The sequence below is a fragment of the Typopeltis vanoorti genome, chromosome 1 (genome assembly GCF_054136105.1).
Source record: "Typopeltis vanoorti isolate ZY-2024b chromosome 1, IOZ_Tvanoo_1.0, whole genome shotgun sequence".
NCBI classification, from domain to species: Eukaryota; Metazoa; Arthropoda; class Arachnida; order Uropygi; family Thelyphonidae; genus Typopeltis; species Typopeltis vanoorti.
Window position 1 is genome coordinate 124,514,259 of NC_143549.1, and position 17,614 is coordinate 124,531,872.

Below are 17,614 nucleotides of genomic sequence, written 5' to 3' on the forward strand. Positions count from 1 at the left end.
GTGAAATTGCTTGAAATTGCCAGTTTGTATTTCTGATTTCATCGTTTACTATTGTTTCGTTTAGAATGCTGTGATACTGTTTTGTAGTCTCAGTGATTTTTATGGGTTCTGGTTCAGTGTGTAACTGTAATGCTGTGAAATAATGGACTGCCAGTTTGCATGTTATGACGGCTGCTGTGTGGTTGTTTGGAGGGCCCCTTATATTTATATGATCAATGCAGGATGAGGTTGCTGTGTTTCCGACTCCCTCTTCTCGTGTATACGACTGTATGGATGGGGTTATGTTATATGCCGATAATAGGTCTAAGTATTGTTATGTGTTGTTATTTATGTTCCTAATGTTTATATTAATGTCTCCTATTATTATCAAATATTCTGAGGCGCTTACTATCGTGGCTGAAAGCCATTTTTTTAGTTCTTCTAGGAATTTTGTGGTGCTTAAGTTGGGTGGTCTGTATATTGCGTTTAATGTCAGGGAGATTTCTTGTTTGATGTTTTTAATTTCGAGGCATATGTTTTCTGCATATTCTAATTTATAGTTTATTTCTGTTACTTCTAGTTTATATTTGGTAAATATTATTATACCACCGCCTCGTTTTGTTTGTTTGCAGTGTTTATGTTGTTGGAAGTGTGGCATTTGGTAGGTGGATGCCTCTTCGTTTGTCGTAGATACTTCAGTCAGTATTAAAATGTCTATTTCGTCTATATCTTCCTTCAGATAAGCTTGCAGGGTCAGCCAGTATTTTTGAATGCTTCTGATGTTGATGTTGAGAATAGATAGTACTTTTTTGGGAATTGTCACTTGTTTCCATTCCGTTATTGATTTCAGAATGTGGCAGTTATCATGTTGCGGGTTGATTACGTCTGCTTGATGGTGGCATTCATGTTGGTTGGTGTGCTGTTCCTTCCTTACGAGTTGTCGATATTCCTTTCAATGTGTCAGCCTGTTGAGGTCGTCTACGGATTTTATTTCGATTGGTTTTGTGTCTTGTGTCTTTCTAAGGAATATTTTGCTGTCTCTTATCCATATAAACTGGTAATTGTTTTCTGTTTTTACTTTCCTTGCTTGGTAGAATATTTTCTGATAATATGGCGTTAGGTATTCGGACAAGTATATTGGGGTATATTCTTGGTCTCCTTTCAGATCCTTAACTACTGTTTTTTTAATCCTGCTAGCTTTTATGAGTGTAGTTTTTGTTGGCCTAATAATAATAATAAAATAAGCTAATGCCGTATACGGGAGTAGGCGCGGCAATTTTGCCCTATCTAACTTTTGGAGGCTGAGTGGACAGTTCAATCTCCACTGGTACTCAAACAGAGAGAGAGATGGCCAAAGGCTATCACTAATTAAGCGGTACGCAGTGAAGAGAGACGGCTCAAATGTGCCGCCATCTCGTGGTCCCTAACCCTAACACAATATATTTAATGTCTGAAATAATGTGAATTCTACAGTCGATTTTCTTGAGTTTACAGAACGAAAAACCCGCTTGCACGTCCCGGAGATCGACTATCTCGAGAACCGGTCGAAAAAAGACTTTGAAAAATTTCTTCTAGTCGCCGACTAGACTCGAAAACAACTTTTCCTTCGTGCGGCCAAGCGCCATGGTGTGCAAACGCCACATCCACTGAGCTACACAGGCTCTAATAATACTTTTTTTTTATTGTTCTTTCAAATATTTACATATGTACAATAATCATCTATTCAGTATATTATTTTACAAGGTTCAGCACTTTCTGCTACATATGATGAGATTTAAATAGTAATGATGATAACAGTTTTTTTTTATATATATAACAATCATAATAATAATTTACATTTATATTGTGAAGATTTACAGAAGTTGTTTAGTATTACATGTTGTAGTTGACTATTTTTTTTCATGTTTGAAAAGGTGGTATTATACAACAGTAATTACACATATGCAATCTAAATATTATATTTCCTTATTCTCACAAACATACAGTGTAAACTCATGATTCACTTTTAAAAGAATTTTCTTTTTTTTACATTGCATACATTTGTTACAGTTATCATATACATTACATACATTTGTTTACTTGTGCTATTTACATTACGTAGATTGGTTTACATATCATACATACATTACATACATTGGTTTTCATGTGATACGTACATTACATATATTTGGTTAAATATGATACATTTGGATGAGAACTAATTTCTTTGCTTTCACCCTCGAAGCTTAAATGTAAGCTTATCTGAAAACGACACCAGATGTTTATTATGTATTTCTTTTTTTTGCTGTGTAGGGAAGCTACGAAATCTATAATTGAGAAATTCGCGCACGCGCGCACACACGCACGCACACGCACACACACACGCGCGCGCACACGCACCACTCACACTCTCACACACACTTTCACACACACAATAAAGGAATCTATTAAAGCGTCGCTGAACTGGAAGCATGAACGAATATATTGTGTTTCATTAAGTTTGTATGATATTTTGGGTGCGTGTTTCTTGTTCATAGTATGTCCTTAGAGCTCTTTTCAGGCTATTGTAGTTTGTAAGGTTTCTGTATTCAAAAGGTAATTTGATTATCATGTCTGGGATAGGAAGTTTTGCGTAGCCTTTCCGTAGTGATTATTGTATTTATATGTGATATAATTAGTAGTCTGAGGTCTTGTTATACGGTATGTATTTCTAACTGTCCTGTAGTTGGCATCGAAATAATGTTTTAGCAAGGCTGCATAGTGACATAAATGTTTTGCTGTCAGTATTTTGTGTTCTGACATCGCAATGTTTATAAGGTCGTGATTTTCTCTTTGTTCCCAAAAGATCAGTTTTGTCATTTTGTACTGTAGCGACATTAATCGATATAGTTTGTAGGGTGCACAGAAAGCATACGTTTTCATAGCGTATTTTAGTATATTTTGGCATAGTACTTTGTATATTAGTGTTTTTAGGCGTGTGGGAACTATGTCTTGTGGATTTCTGAATATAATTAATTTTGTCTTTTCTAAGTTTAGGTGTATGGAGTTTTTCGTTAGCCAGTCTGTGATCAGATTTATATCATGTTGCATATTTGTTTGGGCTATGCTTGCGTTATTATGGATGGATATTATTGCTGTATCGTCTATTGGAATATCTTACCTTCGAGTGGTAACTGATTAATATCGTGCGTGTAAATGTTGAATAGAGTTGGGAAGAGTACAGCTCCCTGTGGCACTCCACAGGTTACTGGTTGCTCTCTGCTTCGGTTTGACCCGATACGTGTGATACGCTTTCTATTTTGGAGTTAGTTTGTAAACCACCTGTGAAGAGGTCCGTCTATTAGAACGTGCCTCAGCTTTTCTAAAAAAGTTTAATGTGTAAGTGTATCGAATGCTTTAGTTAGATTTATAAAGACTACCATGGCAATTTTGTTTTTGTCTAAGGCGGTATTAATTACGTCTGCAAAAGTCCTCCAAGAGAGATGTTGTTCCCTTATTTTTCTGAAAACCATGTTGTGTTTTTGGGATAATATGAAAGATCACAGTGTATGCTGTGAGTTTCTTCAGTATGATCCGCTCCATAATTTGATTGATAATTGGTAATGTCGCTGTGGGTCTGTAATTGCTGATTAAATTTCTTTTTCCTTGTTTGTATATGGGTGTGATTATGGCGGTCTTTAGCATACTTGGTATCTGTCCTGTTTTAAGTATTTTATTTATTAATTTTAGTAGGATAGGAATTAAACTAGTTGTATGTTGCTTTATATCTTTAGGTCTGATACCATCAATTCCTGGGCCTTTGTTTGGTTTGATTTGATGTATTGCAGAGAGAAGTTGTACTTCTTTCACGGTTGGAAACCATAATGTCTGTTTTGATTGTGGTTCAAGTGGAGGGTCTCGTTTTGTGTTTGGGGGAATATTTCTGTGAAGTTCTTGGATGGAGTCTGCAAAGTATTGGTTAAAGTCATTTGCTAGTTGTTGGATAGGTTTTGCGTCTTTCATGAAGCTGTGTTTTATGGTTTCGGAGGCGATGGTTTTGGGAACAAAATCTAGCTTCTCATTGATCAGATGTCAGGTTTGTTTCGTGTTGTTTTGTGCGGAGGTTATTTTGTCTCTGTAGTAGTTCTTTTTGCATTTCTCATTTGTGTTGTAAGGCGATTCCTTGTTATCTAATGTTCAGTTTTTAGAGCTGTGTTATTTGGATAACGCTTTAATTCTTTCCATAAAGCGTCCTTTCTGTTTATTTCTAGGATTAAGTTTTGTGTTATCCAGGGATTTTGTGTTGTTTTTGAACGAATTCGGACTCTCTTTGTAGCTTTTTTATATATTTTCTCCAGTGTGAGTTTAATTTTGTTGTATAAGATATCTGCTGAATCTGATGCCAGGTGTTCCCAGGCTGTTTTTCTTATTTCGTGGTTGAATATTTCTTCGTGTATTATTGTTTTCTGTCGCTTTTCTTCTGTGGGACATTGCATGGATATTGTCTTGGTGTACAGGTTTAGAGCGGTGAAGTAATGGTCTGCTACTTTGCACTTTATGACTGATGTAGTGTAACTATTTGGTGGTACTCGGACGTTTGTATGATCTAGACAGGAGGCAGTGATAGTATTTCCGAATATTTCTTCTCTAGTGCATGATGTTATTGTTGGTATTAGATTATACATGGAGAGTGTGTCTAGATATTGTACAGTGTTGTTCTGGTTTTCGTTTGCAATGTTTATGTTTATGTCGCCAATTATCATTAGGTGTTCGTTTGAGCATATTTCTTGGCTTGAAAGCCACCAATTGAGTTCGTGTAAGAATTTTATCATGTTTAGGTTTGGTGGCCTATAAATAGTATTTAGTATTACGGGATGCTGTGTATTCGTGGTATTAGTGATTTTGAGGCAGTGAGTTTCAGCATTCGAGAACTGATAGGCCGTTTCTTTTGCTATTAATTTTTGTTTGATTAAATATTAACATTCCACCTTCTCTTTTTGTTTGGCGGCATGATCTATGTTGTTGGAAGCCTGGAATTTAGAAAGCAGTCGCTTCGTCATTAGTTATGGATACTTCTGTAAGAATCAATATATCAATAATATCATGTAATTCCTCAGATAAGATTGTAATAATAATCAATGTTTTCGGATGCTTCTGATGTTAATATGCAAGATTGAGAGACATCTTGCTTGTACCGTGTTTTGTTTCCATGCATCAAGCGATTCGAAAGTACAATTACTGATGTATTCTGGTGTAAGTACATCTATTTGCTGGATCACCTGCATTTTTGTTCCGTTGAGATCTTCTTATTGAATTAAGTTTAAGTCTTTTGTTTCACTCTGGCAACCTGTCTATATCTTCCGAGCTATTTATTTGTATAGACTTTGAAGTCTGTGACTTTCTCAAGAATATTTTGCCGTCTTTGATCCATAAAAATTGATACTTTTTTCTGTTTTTTCTTTTCTTGCTTGGTACAAAAGATTCTGATTGAAAGGTGTTAAATACTCAGATAGAAAGATTGGCGTATTGTCTTCCGATGCATTTCAGTCCTTGACGACTGGTTTTTTCAGTCTGCTGCTTTTATGAGATTGTCTCTTGTAGCCTTGCTTGTCAGACGAACTATGACTGGTGCCGGTCGTGGCGAGCCTTGTTTTCTGTTCTTCCTGGGAAACTGATTTATGGTCTGAATGTCATCATACTGTAGGGGGATGTCAATTGCCTGGCCTAACTTTAAAACTACATCTCTGTGATTTTCTGTGGATTCGGTTTCTGGAAGACCGTTTACGACAAGGTCTTCTTTATGTTGTTGTTGGTTTAAAACTTCGTATTGTAGTTTCAGCGAATTAAATTCTCTTCATATTCGCTAATTTGTTTGTTATTTCTTTATTCTGTTTATCAAATAGTTCTTGGACAAGATCTACCAAGCTGGCTTTTATATTTTGTAAACCTTTTTCTAGTAATAAATTTACGGAACTCAAATTATTAGACTCACCGGTATTTTGTTGTCTGTTCAGTTCATCGTCTGATTCTACCTCCAGCGTAATCAGTTGCACTGTGGGTGGTGGCGTTTCTTTGTTCTCTCTACAGTTTAGGTACTTCCATTCATCTCGTTTGGCATTGGATTTGCGTTGCCAGGTTGTTTCTGAAACTCCGGAACATGTAAAGTGAAGATTTCTATGGCATTTCGTGCAGGTTACATAACATCCGTCGAAAGGTAATTCCTTCTGACACTTGTTGCACTTGATGACTCCCCATTCTTCCTTTGGACAGCTGCAAAGATGGCGACGTCCTTTGTTCTATACTCGTTAGCAACCGCAGTGTACGCTTCAATTTTTAGCACACTCAGATTTTGGATTCCACTTGGCCGATTTCGATGAATTATATATCACTGTCATCAGCGTGACAAGAAGAGTTACTTTATCACACTTTTAAATTGAAAACAGGAGTTAGAACCATATTAAAAAAATAATAATATGGGAATTAGTATGGAGTCAGAAAACTCATCATTACTCATTCATGCGCTGGAAACATTATTTTGCTTGAAACACTGGGAGCAATGGATATAATATGCTTTCATTTTCTGTTCACTTAAGATATAAATCAATTTTTGAAGTGAAATTTCAGAGATATAACTGCAGGTCGTGCTATATTCGTGATGAAGATTTTTTTTCTGCTTTTTCAGCCCTTACTAAAGAGGCCGTCATCGAAGTATTAAAGTGCTTGGATGAATTCTACGATCACACGGTATGTTTGCTTTCTTCGATATTTCTAAAAGTATTAAGCTCATAATGTGTTATAAAGAGGAGATTAGAGTTCTATACCATATCATTCTATATTTTCAAATAAAGAATGATAAAACGCGATAAAAACTGTTTAATAAACATTTCCATGAATAAGTATTAATATTTACGGCATATGCTTTAAAACACGGTTATCAGAAATAGTTACACCTTGTAAATTGAATTCTTCAAACTGAATCATAAATACATTTTGCATGGCCTTCTGTTTCTGGATAAAACAAAAGATCATTTCTAATAAATACTAGAAGTCTCATTTCATTTTTGTTTGAATTTAAAAGTGATACACACCTCTAAAATCAAACAAAACTACAAAACGTACACATAGAACTATATACTTATGCACTGCTTATACTCGTATATCCGTTTATTCCTTGGACATCATCAGATGCTGTACGGTCACCCAGATGCTCGGTGAAGTGGCAGTCCTAACCAGGCGGTCCTGTTGTATGATTTTCTGAAGGCTTTATCTCTATGAAGAGCAGTCATTCAAGACACGTCATTCATCCATCTTACTGATGGTCTATCCCTTCCTAATTTTCTGTTTGAGAAGTCTTTCTTCCATTCTTACAATGTGTCCAAAGTATTTCAGCTTTCTTCTGTCAATAACCATAAAGGGCGTTAAAGTTCTACCGAACCTTTCTAGCACTCATCAATTTGTCTGCCGTTCAGTATATGATATACTTCACAGCATTCTGTAACACAACATCTAAAAAGCAGCTATCCTTTTCCTGTCAGAATTCTTTAGCTTCAAAGTTTCACAAACATAAGTCGCTTTTGGAAAAACAGCTGAATCCAAAATCCTGAACTTTTTTTTCCCGTGGAGATACATCCATCCTTCCAGATTTTAAACAAGTCTCTGACAGTTGTTTTAGATATTGCTAATGTTTTGACGTCTTCTGATCAGCAATTAATCATGGATCCCAGGTATTCGACGTTGCTGAATTCCTCAATTACTTCTCCGATAAGGCACACTTGTTTCTCAGCAGCTTCCCTTTATGTATTTCCTTTGATAACCATATTATTAACTTGCTAGGATTGAGATGAAGTCCTCTGATCTTATTCCCATTAATATTGTCAAGAATTTTCCTATTTTTTTCTTGTCGTTACAGAGGAGTACGATATAATCAGTGTAGCTCAGATTACTGAGCAGCCTACCACCTATCCTAATCTCTGCCCTAAGCTCATCCAATTCTGCAGAAATGATGTCCTCAGCATAGACACTAAAGAGGCGAGTAAGAAAGAAGACATGTACTTTCTAACTCCCTTTCCAACCTAAAGGCAATCAGTTAATACAACACTTATCCTTACCGTGGATTCTTGCTCAGTGTATAAGTTAGCTATCAACGTGATGGTGTATTGAGGAAACCGATTATTTCATTTCCTCCCAAAGTTTCAATGCTAAACACAGCTAAATGCTTTAGAGTAGTCAATGAAATGCAATTCCACAGGGCATCTAAATTCTTTATAATTTTCTATGATATGTTATAAGGCAAAGTTTCTGACATCTGGTACCCTTAATTTTCGTAAATCCTGTTTGTTCCTCAGTCATTTCTGAATCAACTTTCGCCTCAATCCTATTTAGAATGGCCTTTAATAAAATCTTGCTTACATGAGAGATTAAACTAACAGTTCTCATAGTTCTTGTAATCCTTCATATCTACATTCGTGTATTGTCTTCAATTGGATTAAAGTATCAAGCCCATCTTGAAGTCTTCCATATTATTGTAATCAATGTAGGCAACACTGTCATCCCTCTATTTCTTGCGGCTTTAATTGATTCTGCTGGAACTCCACCTTCTCCTTCGGCCTTATTTTTTGTATACGCTGTTTAACCCCTTTCAACCTCTTGCCTAAATGGAGGCGTTTCCAAATAGAAAAATTCTTCGTGAGAGGTCTCCTTCAAATTTTATTATCTTGTTTGCTATACAGTTCCCAGTGGGTATTCTTTCATCTGTTTTTGATGTCCAGTTCTGTTAGTACTGCGCCATTCTTTTCTTTGATGACATTCCATTTGGATTTAAACTTCTGCTTTAGGTCACAAACTAAGCGAAGCATCCTTTTATACTTGTCCCCTCATCTCTAACTCTATCTCTTCGCATTAATTGGAATACAAGAACCAGAAACAACATCATCCAGAAATTATGTGGCAATTCTTTGGGGTGTAGTAACAACCAAATTAAGAACATCCGCACTTGGACAGGATTTAACGGTGGCAGAGTACTGTGCTCCAGTTTGGCTCAATAGCCGGTATACCAAACTGACCACCAGCTTAATACCATAATGCGACTTATCACTGGAAGGAACTATAAAAACAACTCCTGTTTACTGGTTTCCAATGCTGAGTAACATAATACTACCAAACCTAAGAAGACACGATGCTCTACTACAAGAATATGATATAATATTCAGAAATCCTAAATTGCCTATACACAACGACATACTAGAGCTACAGCTCAAGAGACTGAAATCAAGAAAGCCTCCCCCACCTCTCTCTCTGTGTGTGTGAACCTAAAGCTCCCTCTCTAAGAACGACCAACAACAATACCAAAGAACAATGGAAACGAACGTGGAGCATAAATACCAATGCCCAACTCCAAACTTGGTTTGATAGGCATTGTCTCAACATACCGGGTATACAACTGAGCTGAAAGATAGGGATAACACTGAACAGGATTTGTAAGGGACATTGAAGATGTGCAAGCTCTCTGTACAAGTGGGGTAAAATTCCCTCACGGGAATGTGACTGCGGGCACCCAAATCAATCTTTCCGCCACATTTCTACTGAGTACAGTCTTCGTGCATACACCAGTCAAAGAAACGACTTCCTGGAGGCGACGACGCCTGTTGTAGACTGGATCAGACAACTTGATCTTAACTTTAAGTGTTTTGGTTGCTGAAAGTATAAGTGTCTTTGTTTTATTCTAATTATTTGTCACTTACATTTTACATATATATTTTGCCTTATGTATCTTTGTAACTGCATGTAGATTGTCATACGATTAATAAATAAATATTGGAATTAAATATTTTCCTTTTCCTGTCTGATGGTTCTTCGGACTTCTCTATATAATCTCTTATATTCTTCAGTCTCTGTCTGTTTGTTTCTCTAATCTCCTTCTTTTCATTAGATCCGATGATGAATTTTTATATCCATGGATCTCGTGATCTGCTAATTACGAAATGTCTTGGTAGTATCCTGTATTAATACCTTGCATCCTTCCCAAAGCATTTCAAGCGAGTTCTCCTGACCATTCTCTAAAAGGTCATTCATCCAAATTGATGTTCTTCTCTGAACACACTAGAGATAATGCCAACATCCTGTCTATTGAGACATGCCTGACTTGGAAGGTTTTGGAATCAGTCTTACTTTGGCTCTTACTAGCTGATGTTTTGTACCTCAATCTACTCCAGGGCAGGTATGCAAATCAGAGATGGTTGTCTTCCATCTTTGGAGAGTCAGGAAGCAATCAATCTGGTGCCTTGACCTATCAGTCTTAGATATCCAAGTATAGTTTGGATGTCTTATATGTTCAAGTATAGGTTAGACGTATTTAACCATGGTAATATGTTAGCATGGGCAATTTATAACAGTCTTTCACCAATGGCGTTACGTTCATCCAGAACAAATATGCCACAAGCAGGCCTTACTTTCATGTTCTTTCCCACTTTTGCATTAAAGTCCCCTAAGTTGAATAGTACATCTCTTCTTGGTAGGCAGTCCAAAACAGCCTAGAGGTTTTCCTAGAATTTTTCACTGTCTTCATCAGGCCATCTGTGTAGGGATCATAAACGTCCATGATTGACATATTGGTAGGATGAGCCTTAAATCTATTACAAGGTATCCTGTCACTAACCGGGATTATAAGCAAGAAGGGCTCTTGCTAGAATTGTCTTCAGTATCACAGCTATCCCATGATGCTTTGAGTCATCTGCTGAATAAGCAACTAGCATTCTCTTTTGAAGTGACCGTCTACATTCCATCTAGTCTCTGTAATCCCTCTGAAAAGTTCACCTATAACATTAATCTCATACCTTTTGTATTCCTCATTAACAATATCACTGCTTTTATTACTGCTTATATAAGCTGAAATAAAGCTGCATATACAAATAAAAACATTATTGGTGCTCTAATTGTCATTGCTCAAAAATACATTTGTTAACACACACACACACACACACACACACACACACACACACACACACACACACACACACACACACACACACACACACACACACACACACACACACACACACACACACACACACACACACACACACACACACACGCGCGCACACACACACACACACACACACTAGATACCTGGACCTTTACGTAAACTGCCACATTAAATTTTCTGAAGATACTGATTACATACGTACTAAACTCCGCGCATGGTTCCTGTTTCTGCACACCTTTTCTATGCAAAAGACATTATACCAATAGATAAATAAATAAATCATATAATTCCTTTTATTCCCAAAAGTAGTTGGAGAACTTCTTCAGCTTTAACAAACTTTTAGTGTCTGGTTTCTTCAGTCGTCACTGATTGTGAGCAATCTAGCTGTCTATCAATGAATCTTGGCTTTCATGGGAGAGATTACGGCAGGCGAGTGCTAGTGGAACCTCATACTTACATGAGTGCGGTGTGACAGCATCTGTGTTATTATTCCTGCATTTCGTTGCTGTTTACTGTAGATGCCGTCAAACTGTGTCAAAGTTATTTGTTGTTAGTTCCTCACGAAGCATTATTTTCTTCTTCCAACAAGAGCATCCGCTTTCCGAGCTTATGCGCTGTTTCATGGGCGAGGGGTTCTTTCTGCTGTTTAACGCCGTTCTGTGCTCACTTTACACACTGTGATTTGAGTTAGCAAATTGCGGTATACACGAATCGGAAATATCATATGGGCTTATCTTCAGCTCTTTAAATGTTTGCGCAAATCAATTCCCATCTACACATCAAGTATATTGTGGTTCACACATTGCACACTATGCTTTGTAGAATCCTTGTAGACTATTTGTTCCATCCCTATATGAAGGTGTTTTGAATTCACTCTAATATCAGCGTGTTCGTGGAGAATAGAGTCCATCGACCAATTCTTGTCAATGACTATTGTCTCTAAAAATAATGCGGAGAATGTCTGTATGTATGCAACGTTATTAAGAGGAATCACATGATCAGATCTTCAAATAGGAGTAGAGTTCTACTTATTTGTTGCTTTCAAGCAGCCCAGTTTATTTCAAAACAATAGTTAACAATTTACATACAGTTTATTATTTATATATTTAGAGAGGATAATAAATATCTATCATTTCAAAATCTAATAAATGAAACAAACGTTTTAAAATTTACTAAAGCATTAATGAGACTAAACCAGATTGGAAATGCCTTGGCTTGCTCCACTGGCCAGCTGTGTCCAACATTTTTAGAAAGGTGGAAACGTTTGAAAGTTTTCTGGTTTAGAGAAGCAGGGAGAAACCTAAGAGTGCAAAAACCTCTGTTGAATAGGTAACAGTTCCATGTCAATGACTTATATTCTTCATAAATGCACTCTTGGTAGGTGCATAAGTATAATACAAACATAGAGCCTTAAAGGCTTCAGTTTGGCAAGATTTGTGATGTATTACATAGATTACACATTTCGAGAAGTGAAATCATTATATCTCCCGGAGGTAATTTGGAAACACGAATACGATCATATTCATGTAAATCAGGTAATATAATATTCTTGTAATAATATTCGTATTCGCGTTTTAAGAATTATTGGACTGTTAGTAGTTATTTGCGATATAACAAATTAACATAATATAAAATCATGCTATTTACGAAATAACTTAACATGAGCACCAGTAACAATGTTCTTTAGTGTTATTTTTATATGCATTTGTTTATATAGCGAAATACGAATAGGCTTATATTGACGGTGATTTCTTCACACGTTGAATCCCGATCTTATACGAGCAACAGGGTTTTTTCTCCTGAAAACTCGGGTTTTTCGTCGTGTGTACAGATAAATCGGCCTTCAGAACACACGCAATTTACAAAAAAAATAAAATAAAATCAGAGGTGAGAGTTTGTCTTTAGGAGAAGGTAAGACGTTTTAGATCTGGTTGAATGGTTTGTAGGTAGTAGCTAGTTTGTATTTCTTCATAATTTTCTTCATTCAACCAGATCTATAACTTGTTAACTTCTGCCAAAGACAAACTCTCACCTCTGATGCTATCTGGCGTGTACGAGGTTCCATGCTCCTGTAAATTGTCTTACTATGGACAGACAGGTAGATCTGTTTATAAATGTATTTCGCGACATCAAGACCATATCCATCTTATCAAACCGCAGAAATCTGACCTCGCACAACACAGAGTTGAAAACCCCAACTATAGGATCCATTGGGAAAAGACCAAGCGTCTACATATATCTTTATATAAACATGAACGTTTATGTAAAGAAAGTGCAGAAGCCGTTCTTCACATACCAAATCTAAACCGTAATGACGTCCTTGCTATTCCTAAAGGATGGGAAATTGTCATAGTAAATTGTGTAAAATCAATTTTTATATATGTTATCTTATTTTAATGTAATCTTTTTTCCCCTTCAGATATATTTCAATTTCATTCTATAACACGCTACTACACGCATATTGGGATTCCATTGTAATCATGCCCTAACTGTATGTTATTCCTAGTATTGTTTGAATTAACTGTACTGACGATGTCCTAAGATACTTAGGATGAAATATTTACTTATTAAAACTTATTACTGTGGTTATTACGTGTGTTTGTTTAGTTAATAATGTATGATAACTATCAATAATAATGTTATTGGGGCTTCCAGAGTAGTTACACGTTTTTTAAACACCTTAATAAAACGTTTCACTGCTGAGTACCTTTCTGTTACAGTTTATTTATTTACTAATCGGGATCGGCATAGCTGACGAACCATGCCTATGTCTTAAGTATTCCTGACTGTAATCCGTGTGTTCACGGGCCGGTTTCCCTGCTTGCAGGAGGATAAAACCCAGATAAACTGGGGAGAAAAAAAAATCCTGCTATCTACTCCTAGCTAATTTGGTTATAGCTGAAAAAGATCCTTAAACTGCTCACGTCGGCGAAGAGAAACGAACCCAGAACACTCCTTTCTCGGGAATATGCTCGCGAAGCGAATAACAATTAGGCTAACCGCGCGGACCTCTGTTAGAGTAGATAGAATTGATACATTTTTTTAGATAACAATAGTTCATTTTACTACTTTTGGTTCAGTACAAAGTTTGAATAATATCATTCTAATTTGCATAACGTCCAATTCATGTGTTTCTAATATTAATAATAATTATTGATAATGACAATATATAATTCACAGTTACAAAAGTTAATTAAAATATACGTTGCAGTTCACATTTTTTTTTCTTTACTGTATTTATATTTACAATTAAAATATTATATTCCTACTATTATATATTCCTAATATTATATATATTTACATTTACAATTATAATATAATATTCCTACTATTTCGTACAGTCATCATAGACTAAAAGTAAATTCATTATTTACAAGCATGTTTAGTAATATTAATGTTATTAATGTTTTATAACATTCTATTTTCCTATATAACATCGGAATATTATTATATTATGCATAGTAACTTTGATATTTTATAGATTATTGCATTAAATATAGCAATAGTAATATTTACCTGATAATATTATTACATTACATTTAGTAATTCTAATATTAGTATTAAATTAATTATTTAATACTAATTTAATTTAATTTATTATATTTTATTCAATAAATACATAGTTTTTTGGTTCATTCAAGGTTTATAAAAGACTATGAATATTATTTGAGTAATTAAGTATGTTGGAATATCTGTGTGTGTGTGTGTGTGTGTGTGTGTGTGTGTGTGTGTGTGTGCTTTCTTTAAAGGAAAGGAATGAAAGTAATTTATTTATTATTATTTTTTTTGACAAGGTTTATTATCCACTTTACATATCCGTAACATTTGCAAATATATAAGGAAGTATTTCTTTTACATTTTTGTTCACTGAAAATATTAAATATAAATGTTCAATAATTAAAATTATTTGAAGCAAATATCTTATTTAAATACATAAATAATAATACTGACAATGTATTTTACAATGTTTTTCACATACATATTTACGATGAATATTTAATGTATTAAGAGAGAGATAATTTTCCTATTAACGATATTGGTTGTGGAATAATTTTATATACGTATAGATAATTTTATTCTACTTTTTATTATTGACATATTTATATTTTAATCTGCAGTTCATTTTAATTCACAAATTATATATATATATATAAATATAAAATTATATACTTTTTTTTTTTTAATCATCAGTATAGACTGCTGAATGCATTCATTTCACGTTTTTACAGTGCTATTTCAAATCTAGCTTTCGTGGTTTTGTTTACATGCAACCAGGTGTAGATTTAACTGTTTATATGTATGTGCTTGGTCACACACACACACACACACACACACACACACACACACACACACACACACACACACACACACACACACACACACACACACACACACACACACACACACACACACACACACACACACACACACACACACAATGTGTTTGTGTGTGTGTGTGGATTTGGATATGGCATGTTTTTGTCCTTGTAATCGTGTTTGAGAGGAGATTATATGTGTGTGTATGTGTGTGTGTGTGTGTGTGAGTGAAAGAGAGAGAGAGAGTAATTTCAGTCTAATTTTCAGACTCGCTGTAATATTTATATAGCCCCTGTTTCAGCTCTCTGTGGGTACCTACGTTTCTGTCGTCGAATGGGTTTGTTTATCATGTCAGGTATGTAGAAGTTTCAGGTGGCTTTTCCTTAGTGATTATTATATTAGTATGTTATGTAGTTTGTTGACTGTGGCCTTGCTATCTGATATTCTGTTCGGGTTACTCTGTAGGTCAGACTGAAGTAAAGTTTTAGCATGGCTGTGAGGTGGCATAAGTGTTTCACCTTAAATATTTTGTGGTCTGTCATTGCTCCCCATGTAAGTGTGGGCTGTTCACTTTGTTCCCATAATATCAGTTTTACCATTTTATTTTGCAGCGATTGTAATCTTTTAAGTTTGTAGCCTGCGCAGAATGCGTATAATGTAATTGCACATCTTAAAATGTTTTCACATAATACTTTATAGATCTGTATTTTCGTGTGTTTCGGAGCAATATCTTTTAATCAATATAGTTTGCTTGCTATTGTCCTGAGTTTGTTGTGTTGACACTTTGTATGGCTATTCCAAATTTGATCAGCATCGAAGTGAAGTCAGAGATAACGTGCTTTTTTCACCTGTGTGAGGGGTTCTGGATTCAGGATCAGCGCTTTGTGTTTTTAAGCATTCTAGCTTTTATGAGGTTAACTTTCGTTTTGTAGTGAGACTCACCACGACGGTGGCGGTTAGAGGTTGAGGAAAACCTTCTCTTTTCCTTTTTTGAGGTAATCAATGTTTCGACTTTTGATTCTCTGGGTGCGCCAATTTTCTGGCTTAAATGGATTACCGTGTCTTTTAAATGTTCATATTAAAGTTCATGATAAAGCAGTATAAAAATGATGAGATCTTTTTTATAATGCTGTTAGTTTAGGATTTCGTTGCATCTTTAATTAAGTTATGCTGCTTTCCGTTAGTTCGTTAACGCTGATTTTAATTTCTCTAACGGTCTTCTACCGAGTTATTAAATTTTATAAATTCCTCATATTCGCTGAAGTTTTTGGTAATTTGTGCGGTTTGATTTTCAAATAGTTCTCTAAAAAATTTATTAAACTGATTAAAAACTGTCGTTTAGGTTTTGGAGTATGTTACCTAGTAATACAATCAAAGCAGGCTCACCTGAGTTTCCGTTATTGTTCTTGTTTTTTATTTCCTCTGCTGTTGATTGCCGCTTTAGCTGTATCGCCTGCGGTTGTTTTCTGTGTTGGCTGTTTCCTACCTGCCTTTGAAGGCAACATTACTTTGTTTTCTCTACAATGCAGGCACTTCCACTCGTCACGTTTCGCGTTTGATTTTCGCTACCAAGTGGTCTCGGACAATCCTGAACATAGAAAATGCCTATTTTCCTCAGCAGTCCGTGCATGTTATGAGGTTTTCTTCCCTCGTCAGGTCTTCCTGGTATTTGTCGCCCTTCATATTTCTAGTTTTGGCGATCCTGGTGTGACTGCTAAAATGGCGACTTCCATTGTTCTCCCCCTTGCGTGGTTGACCAGTGTATACTTCGAACTTTGAAAAATAACTTATTGTTTAATTATTACTTAACACGTACTGTTTTTACGTCAAATTGTTTCGATTTGAAGAAAGGAATTCATTATACAATACTAATTTTTATCCACAAGGAAAAAACTCTACTTTATAACTTAAATTATAGGGTCATCGAAATAGCACGCTTGCCACCGCTTGTTGCTAAAGCCACCTTTCTAATAATAATAAAAGTAATAAATTTTATATGAAGTTAAAACTCAAACAGACATCAACTCTCTTCTTCACTTCTGGAAATGCAACGTCAAAATAAAATAAATCATTTATCAATTTCATTGATTCATTATTCATTAAAAAATGGTGTAACACATTTGGTTCACAAATCCGCAGTTGTATCCTAATATTATGAAAATCAGTGGTAAACCCCAAAATATAATCTGCTTTCTAAACAGAGAACAAAGGGAATTAGGAACATTCACATTCATTAAATGTGGAAATAGATAATAGAAGTTTTGTGATTTTATCTATATAAACTGATTCCGTAGAAAATCTTGCAGCTTCCTTATTACGTGCCTCTGTTAGTTTTATGAACAAAGCAATATACAGAAGACTGGATTTAACTTCTTAGAA

The 17,614-nt window shown here is 35.4% G+C and overlaps 1 protein-coding gene across 1 annotated transcript in view; it reads left to right on the top strand.

Annotated features, from left to right (window-relative positions):
- LOC150110384 (uncharacterized) overlaps positions 1-17,614 on the top strand; it is a 67,495-nt gene that overhangs the window by 39,345 nt on the left and 10,536 nt on the right. The window contains exon 3 of the mRNA XM_090397183.1: positions 6,620-6,681. Coding sequence (XP_090253309.1) covers positions 6,620-6,681 — 62 coding nt within the window. The remainder of the gene's footprint in view (positions 1-6,619; positions 6,682-17,614) is intronic.